At 42.2% G+C, this 9883-nt stretch overlaps 1 protein-coding gene across 1 annotated transcript; it reads left to right on the forward strand.

Moving 5' to 3' along the window:
• Positions 1-6076: 6076 nt before the first annotated feature.
• LOC147976406 (zinc finger BED domain-containing protein RICESLEEPER 2-like) lies at positions 6077-8596 on the forward strand. The gene is made up of 2 exons (XM_087520848.1): positions 6077-8318; positions 8478-8596. Exons 1-2 carry the CDS (start codon positions 6077-6079, stop codon positions 8594-8596), a joined length of 2361 nt encoding a protein of 786 aa, XP_087376974.1.
• Positions 8597-9883: the final 1287 nt, after the last annotated feature.

A 9883-nucleotide genomic window follows, 5' to 3' on the forward strand; every position in this document is an offset into this window, starting at 1 on the left:
TTGAAAATTCGTCTGCCGCCAGGTAGACGTCGTCGCAATAACCAGAACCCTGTCCTTCATCGTTGCTAGCCATGTTTCCTACGATTAAATCTAGTCAATTAATTCTAGACCTAATAAAATGAATAATGACATAAGAAAGGCCTATGTTTTGCAGGAACGTTGACCCCTTCCCGGTGCGGCAAATCCCGGGCACTCGATATGTCCTAGTTTGTAGCACAAGTCATGCCGAAATTCACGAAATTTTTTGGCATGACCTTTGCTAAAAAGTGGACAAATCGAGAACTTGAAATTTGTCGGAACGGAAATGAATCAACATTCCGGCAAAACATATGCCACCCAGCTTCATTCCCTGGAAACAACAAAAGGCCACTTGGGCACAATCGAAACATGGGCAAACACAATTGAGGAATTTGCATATATCCTGACCACTTTAAATTTGCATGTCCTAGCGTTTGACACTTCAAGAAAATCTACACAAATCTCATGCTCTCTCAAACTCAAATCAAAAACCAAATATAGATTATATTTAGTTAACTACTGAACTAAACTTTACTCTAAACTAAACCCTACTACCCTAATTAACATCTAGTTAAACAAACTCAATTCAAAAACTAAACCCTAGTGAACTAATTAACATCTACATTATCTACTACTTAATATCGTCTATTATTACCCTAACTAAAAACATCAACATTATCTACTACTTAACATTAACATCTATTAACTAAAAAGGATGGGTGGGGGGCTTACAGAGAGGGGAGAGACGATGGCGGGGAGGTTCTCGGCGACAGAGGTAGGGGCGGCGAGGGCGGGCTCAGGATCGGGATGCGGCGGTCCTGGCGGGCTCGGGAGTGGTGAGGTCGAGGGCGGCGGCGGTGAGGTCAAGGGAGGCGACGGTGAGGTCGAGGGCGGCCCGAGAGGCGGCGGCGGTGAGGCTGGCGGCCTCGGGCGGCGGCCGTGAGGATGAGCGCGGCGTCGACGTCGGCAGGAAATGACGGCGAAGTGGGGGGGGACGGCGGCGAAGTGGGGCGAGGGATCGATTTGGGGGAGAAGTGGTGGCCGGGGGGAAATCGTTTTTGGTTAAGTCAAAAGTAACGGTAGCGCGTTACAGAAAACGCGCTATAGCTAAGTTAGCTATATCGCGTTTCAGAGAACGCGCTACTGCTACGTCTTCATCATTTTTCCTCTTTTTCATTTATTTTTCTGTGCATTTTATATTTTTCCTTTCTCCTTTTTCTATTTCTTTCATTTTCATTTACTTCTCTATTCGTTTTTCATTTTATTTTATTTTCGTTAGCAGTAGCGATTTACGCATAAACGCGCTACTATAAGTTTATTAGCGGTAGCGCGGTTTTTGGAAGATCGCTACTACTATGTGTAGCCCATTGGCTAAGTGACTGGAATTTTAGTAGTAGCGAGTTTTCGGTGAGACGCGCTACTGATATATGTCCATCTGCAGCGCGCTTATTTTGCACGCGCTACTGCTGTCTAACAGTAGCGTGCTCTTTTAACAAGCGCTACTGCTAAAGTTCTGTGTATAACGTTTTCCCTAGTAGTGGGGGTCGACAGGGAGGTCATCATCATCTCCAATGACGAGGTGTAGGGCGGTGATGACGGCGGCCAAGACAAGAGGAGTTCGACGCCGGGGAGTGGCGGCGCTTCTTCCCCGACTCCGGTAATGACGGCACCGGCCCAGACCCCATGGATGGTGGCATGTCGAGGCAAGATTGGCTCGATCTCTACGATGGCAAGGATGCTGATGAAGATGAGTTTAGTTTTAGTTTACGTCTACTTCTAGTTTTAAGTTTAAGTTTAGTTTAAATTTTGGTTGTCAAGACATAGAGTTAAATTTCGGTTGTTTACATTCGGTTGTCAAGACAACGTGGCCAATTTTGGTTGTTTAAATAGAAAGTAGGTTGAACGATTATGCAAATTTGAATTTTACTTCGTTATATATAGGGGATCGGCTAGGTCCGACCAAATTTTAGTAGAGTAAAAATACTTCATTAAGGTTTTGTTCCGCCGGATCCTCCGCTATATATAGGGATCGGCTAGAGTTGCCCTAAAGATGCATCTCCCTTGACCTGTGAAATCCTTCCCCTCCTTTCAATCTCTGTTTAGGGAACGCCACACCCTTCTATTTGGATCTTGTCGCCGCTCTCTCAAGGTGTGTCTCCTTGGTGGAGCAGTAGTGCGCAGCGTTCGTCTTCTACAAGCGGTGGTCGCAAATGCACGTGTGATGGTGGTGCTCCTTTCATGCAGGGATGATGGCATCACAACAAACCGTGCGGGAGATGGGGTGTCACAGGTGACGCTTTGGTCGCGTCGCTCAGGCGCGTTGCAACAAAGGTTGTCTGCGAACCGGGGAGGGGGGGGGGGGGGGTCGTGATCTATCCCGTCAGAAATCCCTCTAACACTTGGTATATTTTTATTCTGATTCAAGATGCCATGATTTGTTCCTCTTATTTTGAGGAAAATGTGTTCTATTTTTTTAGGGGATGTGGCGTTCTTCCTATCAAGGGTGTGCAAACGTAGGCTGTAATTAAAATACATACAAGTCACCAATTCAAGAGACTTTCGTTTTGATTTTTTACAATATAAGATAATTATCACTAGTCACAAGAAGCTAGATTCAGAATTCAACTGAAGAAAAATTATTGATGGGTTGGGTCTGTCTCTCTGCTTGGTGCTCGGACTGTTAGCACAAAAATTATAGACGCAACAGTTAAGCTTGTATCCCCCAGTCAGAGCTCGTGATTGGGCTGCACATTTGTGGTTCGGCTAGCCGTTGGCTAGGTTCAATGTGTCATGAGATAGCTCATGATCAGGATCGGCACATGTGGCTAGGACAAGCGCATGATCCAATATGTATCCCATTGTTTATTTCTATTGGTCAATAAAACTTGCAAATTTTCTTTTAAAAAAACTCTTAGCTCTAAGTGCTTGTATGTGCTGTGCTAAAATTCATCGGGGTGTAAGTACGCCGATAATGGATCCCCTTGCCTGGTTATTTATTTTATTGGATCAGTTAAGTTTGCCTATGCATGAGCAAACAATTTTCATGTTCTGGAGAGCTTGGCATTTGAGAAATGACTTGATTTTTGATAAAGGAAAGGAATCTATCCCGGCCTCAGTGAGTTTTATTCAAAATTATTGGGCATCATTCTCATCTTGTCATGCAAAAACGAAGGTAGAGGTAAGTAACAAAGATAAGGGTGTGATTGATGGTTTACAATCCATTAGTAATGTGGAGAGGATTTGTGATCCATGGCTGCCTCCCACTCCGGAATTCCTCAAGATTAATGTTGATGCAAGTTTTGTGGAGGCCGTTAACGCAGGGAGCGTTGGGGTGGTTGTTAGAAATCATTCTGGAGAAGTTTTTATTTCTTCTTGGGATTATATTGGTACCTGTCTTAGTGCCGAGGAAGCGGAACTTCGAGCAGCCATCTCAGGCCTTTACATTGGTATCACTCTTCACAAGCCCATTATCTTGAAAACGGATTGCTTTTTTGTGGCCTCTGTTTTTGCAAATAATAACCTGGACAGGTCAAACCTTGTTAATTTGAAGAAGGTAGCGTTGAGTGTCTCCAAGATGATGAGTACTTTAAAAATCACCAAGATTAACAGGAAGGCGAATATGGTGACGCATGAGATTGCAAAATTTAGTTTTATTAATAGATCTGATGGTATTCTTATTAATAGTGTTCCGCTCTGCGTGGCAAGAGCTGTGACGAATGATTGTACGAACATTTGTGTCAATTAATTAATATATGGGTGGGGGTTTTCATAAAAAAAATCATCGGGGTGGACAAGACTGCCAATTGTTTTTACAAAACCTCACCGAAAGGCAGGGAGCTCCCGCATTACATTAAAAAGGAAAATATTCAGTATAGTTAATGAGGGAAATTATACACGAAAAACATAAAAGGCTCCGTTAACTAAAGAGAATCGGCAAAAATATCACACACACACACCATCAGCTATCCACGCACGTTGGAGTTGGATACAAGGGAGTGTAGGCCCAAGACCACCAAAAGCATATCGTAACCTGTCAAGCCTACCTCCACAACCTCAATAAAGCTCTTGTGCTCTTGTAACAGGAGTTGCACATGTGCCTAACCTTCTGAAGAAAGCGATCAAATATTAACCTTCACCGAGGCACAGATTGCCTGAATCACCGTTAGCGTAAGTGGCTTCTTGAACATCTTCATACATGACTTCATCTTCTCTTGCAGATCCTACTCGGGTGATTTTATTTGTGCTCTTGTCTTTTGGAAATTCCCTAAAAGCCTCGGGCCACCTATATTCAATGCGCTTGGCAGTTGGGACATTGTTGTTTTTATTCTTCTTATCCAATTGTCCACTACGTCCCTCGGTGCCACAAGTAGTGGCATCTTCAAACTGCATAGGTGCTCCGAGCAAGGAATAAGGTGCAGACAATGTCGTGTCTTGCGGCTTGCCAAAGTCCCCATGCGACTCCTTAGACTCAGAAGTCCCCATGTTGCTCGGGGTACCAAAAGCTTTCATCATCCTTGTTAAATTGAACCCACTATTTTCCTAGGAAGAAGGCCCAAAGTTGAGCTCCATGTTGGCCTCCGGGGAGGAGCCCAAGAGAGACACCTCCATAGCCGAGTTAACCCACAAGGCCACCTGAGTTGACTCCATCCTTTGCTTGATAACTCCACCACAGCGCATGGCTTACATGATAACACAACCACATCAGTTTCACCTTGCTCCTCCCACGTCATGGATCAACTTCTTTGGAGGAAATAGGTCCAAAGCAGGACTCCCTTTCATAGGCGCTGCCACTTTCTTTTGAAAATTTCTTTGAATGGGGCTTATGCCGATTGGGTTCGAAAACTGAAAAATGCTATTTCACTAGGCGGTGTGTGGGGCACTTGTCTATGCAATATGGACGCTTCGTAATTAACTAATTTCAATAAGGAAGTCTCAAATACTTTACTACGCAACGTGTATAAATCAATCGCTCTGTGATTGTTGTGGATATTGCTACTTCTAGAAAGGCGTAAAGATGAGATGGACACGAGAGAAGCTTCACGGCACGATAAACAATCTTCATCTAGTGTACAATGGAGATCAAGGTGTTGGATGCTTTGTGTTATCTTTCACTTATCGGTGCTTGCATGCGCTTCTTACATCTATGTTGTTGCGGGTGGCTATATTTCTGATTTTGGTTGTGTGTTTTGGATCCAGTAGTCAGTGAAATCTTGTTCGTTGTTTCCTGATGCTGATTTCTATCTTAAAAAAGTGGGGCCATTTTGGCAAGTCTTCATTCCTTTCTTTTTAAGAAAGAAGAAGATTGACATGAGTTTGCATGCCAATCAATCGATGTAATTCAGATACTAGAGCTAGGAGAACTATCGATATCCCTACATTGACTTGATTCTCTATAAATAGAGATGAGGCAAATAGAGAGGTGACGATGATGCTTGTATGCTACCTCCGCCATCCCCCGTCCCGGACTCCTGATTGCCGGCCCACATCCCCGTCCCTGGTGTTGCATCGTCGGCGGGAAGGACCTTGGTCGCTGGCCATCGAAGCAGCGAAGGATCTTGCAAGGTATATCATACATATGTTCCTATTCCTCTACTATTGTTGTTCCTATTCCTCTACATATGTTCTTTTATTCCTCTACTGGCCATCAAAGCAGTGAACTGAGTGAAGGATGTTGGTGTTCTACTGTTGTTGACTTGTTGTTAAAAGCTTACTCTGATCCTGATGTTGTTATGCATGAATGTTGTTGTTGTTGTTGTTGACTACTTGACTTGTTAAAATGACCTGATGTTGCACGATTGTTGTTGTATGAAGTTAAGAAAACCCGTTCCAGAATTAAATGTGACTGAAATCTTGAAATTTACATGCTTCTTGTATGTTAGTGCAAGTTTTTGGAGTTCAAAATATGTGACTGCAGCTGTATGTTAGTGCAAGTGTTTACAATTATATGTTTACAATCTATGACTGAAATCTTGAAATATTTACATGCTTCTTGTATGTTAGTGCAACTGTTTACAATTATACCAAAGTGAGTGATGTTGCTGCTTTTTTTTTCTTACAGATGACTCAACATGATGATGATCAGCACATAGAGATGTCACCGATGATAGAGATGGAGGAAGTGGGCACTAGTCATATGGCCACTCGCAGCACAATTGTATCGCCTGAATGTTCTGGTTCACAACCATCTTCCAAGGAGCAATTTCGTGGTTCACAACTAACTTCTCAAGAGCAATCTGCCACTGGGGTCGTTGATTTGGAGAATGGGAAGGATAGTAAGAAAGGTCACTTAGGTCAGGGAAGGAGGGAGATGGCACCACGATCAAAGATGTGGGACCATTTCGATAAGATTAAGGATAAGAATAATGTGGTGAAGGTTGATAAATGCAAATATTGCAAACGTGAATTGAAGGCTGACACAAAGGATCATGGTACTTCATCCTTGATCAGACACTTTGATGTGTGCAAGAGCAACCCTCACAAGATGGCCAAAGATCCGAAGCAGTCCACTTTGCAAATAACTCAAGGAGAAGGTGCTGGGACCTGGAGGTTTGATCCTGATGATCTGAGGGAAGCTTTTGCTGAAATGGTCATTCAAGATGAGTTGCCTTTTTGTTTCGGCGAGAAGCCGGGCTTTAGGAAATTTATGTCCAAAGCTTGCCCATGTTTCAAACCGCCATCTAGAAGAACCTGCAGCAGAGACACTATGTGCCTATTCTTTCGAGAGAAGGCCAAGCTGAAGAAATTCTTCAAGGATTCTTGTCAGCGAGTTTGCCTAACAACAGATTGTTGGACTTCTCAGCAGCTGGATGGATATATGACTGTAACAGCAAGTTTTATTGATGAATCTTGGAGTCTCCATAAGAAAATCATTGGTTTTTTCTTAGTGAAGGGGCATAAGGGAGATGACATCGGGAAAAACTTGGTTAGATGCTTGACTGAATGGGGTTTGGAGAGAGTAATGACTGTAACTATTGACAATGCAACTAACAATGATGGTGGCATTTCTTATTTGAGGAGGCAACTAAACAAAACAAACATAGCTAATGGCAAGTTCCTGCACATGAGGTGTGCTGCGCACATTGTTAACCTTATTGTCCAAAATGGCATAAAAGAAGTGGATGTCTCTGTGAAGCGTGTTAGAGCTGCTGTTAGGTATATTAGAAATGGTGGTTCAAGAGTGGTCAAGTTTAAGGAGATTGCCGAGGAAGAAAAGATAAACAGCAAGGCATCTCTGAAGATTGATGTCCCGACCAGATGGAACTCAACTTTTCTCATGCTCAAAGCCGCCAATATTTATGAGAAGGTGTTCATAAGGTTAGCTAAAGAGGATATCCTTTACATTGATGATATTTCCGAAGAGAATGATGGCTTTGGTTTCCTTGAAGAATCGGATTGGGAGAATGCAAAGAAGTTAGAAATTTTTTTGGAGCATTTTCATGACCTTACTATTCATGTCTCTGCTACTCTTCATGTGACTTCCAATAGATTCATTCATGAGATTGGAGAAGTGCGTTTGTTGATTCAAGCTTGGATAAACAGTCCTGATACTTTGCAAGCAGCAATGGGAAAACGAATGAAAGATAAATTTGACAAGTACTGGGGGCTTTGGCACACAAAGGAGCAGGACACGAATGACAGAGAGAAGGAGAAGGAGAAGGGGAGGGGAAAGGGAAGGGGGAAGGAGAAGGAGAATACCAATTTACTGATTTTTGTTGCTGCAGTTATTGATCCAAGATACAAGCTATCGTTGTTCACAAATGCTATTGTTGATGAAATATTTGGCGAGGAAAAGGGACAACATGTTTGGGAAGCTCTTAAAGCTTGTGTCCATAACTTATTTGATGAATATAGAGATCTTTATGCTCCAGCTGAATTACCAAATCAAGTACTTGAACCAAGACAATCAAAGGGAGGCAGAGGAGCCTTGCTCACTGATGTTATAAAAAAGAAGTTGAAGATGAACAATGGTTCGAGTATGAATGTCAAGTCAGAACTTGACAAATATCTTGCTGAAGATACCGAGGATATAGAGAGCAATGTTAACATTCTAGCTTGGTGGAAGAACAATGCTGCTCGATTTCCAATATTGGCACGCTTGGCCCGTGATGTGCTTGCTATACCCATTTCAACAGTAGCATCAGAGTCTGCTTTCAGCACAAGTGGGCGTATTTTAGATGACTTTCGTACATCCCTTACTCCATTCATGTTGGAAACTCTAGTGTGTGCACAAGATTGGCTGAGAATGGGAACACCTATTGACATTCAAGAAAATATGGAGGAGTTGGCGATGATCGAAAAAGGTACACCATTGTTGTCTTTTTGGAAAAAGAATAGTGATTTCTTCCTAGTTTCTTTATGTGAAATATTTTCTCAAATTTCTAAATGCGCTAGCTATTGTATTCTACTATTCTTGTTCTCTTGATCTTGGAGCTGTTATAATTTCATTGTTTCCATTGCAGAGTTAATTGAAGAATTTGGGCCCAAAGAAAAACGGCAAGATAAAAGTGACAAAAGCTTGTCTTCCACTTCCAAATCAGAAGGAAGCAAGTTCAACTCCACCATTGAAACATCTACTTAAAGGTATAACATTTTAAGTTTTGACATGCAAGTTGACAACTGACATGTCCTCATATAATTGTATGATAATGCAATGAACTCGCATTTGTTGTTGCAGCATGAGCTTGTGAACTGGTGTTGGAGTGTTGCTGATGATACATGGCTGATTCAAGTGGTGGCTACTAAATGTCTAAACTGAACTACTTTGTGTTATGCTATGTCTCATGGCTGGTGGCTCATAGCCTACTATGTTGTTTGAATCATTGTCATGATGTACTTGTGGGTTATGGTGAACACCTGTGCTAGTTGGTAGTTGCTACTATTTGCTGAGAAGTGGATCTATGTATCATGTTAAGATTGTGGCGATTGAGTATTGCCATGCAATGTGTTGCTGCAAACTACTATTTCTCATGTTGTTATGCTGCTGTAAATGTCATGCTGTCATGCACTTATGATGTTCGAAATTATCATTTTTCATGTTGTTATGCTGCTGAAAATGTCATGCTGTTATGCACTTATGATCTTCAAAATCATCATTTTTCATGTTGTTATGCTGCTGAAAACTGATTTGTCATGCTGAGTTTTCCTGCTAAAAACTGACATTGGCCATGCTGAATTATCCTGCTAAAAACTACTCTCAAATGTACTCTGTTTTTGGCAAGCGTGTGGCTCTGTAGCAGCTTGAGGCTACTGTACTCTGTAGGTGTAGCAGCTTGAGGCAATTAACAGCCGTACTGATGCAACTGCCACTGTTTCTTTCTCACCTCAAATAGAATATGGATGCATTTGTAAGTATAAATTAATCATCATTTATATAGACTAATTAATAGAAGAAGAGGGAAAATAATCACATCACATCAGTAAGTACATTTGTTCACAGTTTGGGAAATTTGGGATTACCTAAACCCGAACCCGAAAATTCGGGTACCCGATATTTCTGGTTTTAGTTTTTTTAGGGATATTTTGGGAGTTGTTTCTGAAAACCCGAATTTCAAAAAACCCGAACTACCCGACCCGAAATTTTGGGTAAACCCGAACGCCCAGAGTGAGTCCCTCAGGTCGGGTGGTAGTGCTAGTACCCATGATGACGAGGGCGATTGTTTCATTTTTATCCTAGTTTCATAAAAAATTTTGCGAGAAAACTTTCAATCTATTCATCTTCTATCATGGCAGTACAACGAACACTAAAAATAATAAAAATTTCATCCAGATCCGTAGACCACCTAGCGACGACTACAATCACCGAAACGAGGCGAAGGCACGCCGCCGTCATCACCCCTCCCTCGTCGGAGTCGGACACAACTTGTTG

This window comes from Triticum urartu, chromosome 4A, assembly GCF_056163025.1.
Source record: "Triticum urartu cultivar PI428250 chromosome 4A, HENAU_Tu73, whole genome shotgun sequence".
NCBI classification, from domain to species: Eukaryota; Viridiplantae; Streptophyta; class Magnoliopsida; order Poales; family Poaceae; genus Triticum; species Triticum urartu.

Bases quoted from the DNA above. Each gene is read 5' to 3' on its own strand.
- LOC147976406 (XM_087520848.1), top strand. From the start codon at position 6,077: ATGACTCAACATGATGATGATCAGCACATAGAGATGTCACCGATGATA. The intron at 8,319-8,477 runs GTACACCATTGT...TTTCCATTGCAG, and splicing joins GTTGGCGATGATCGAAAAAG to AGTTAATTGAAGAATTTGGG.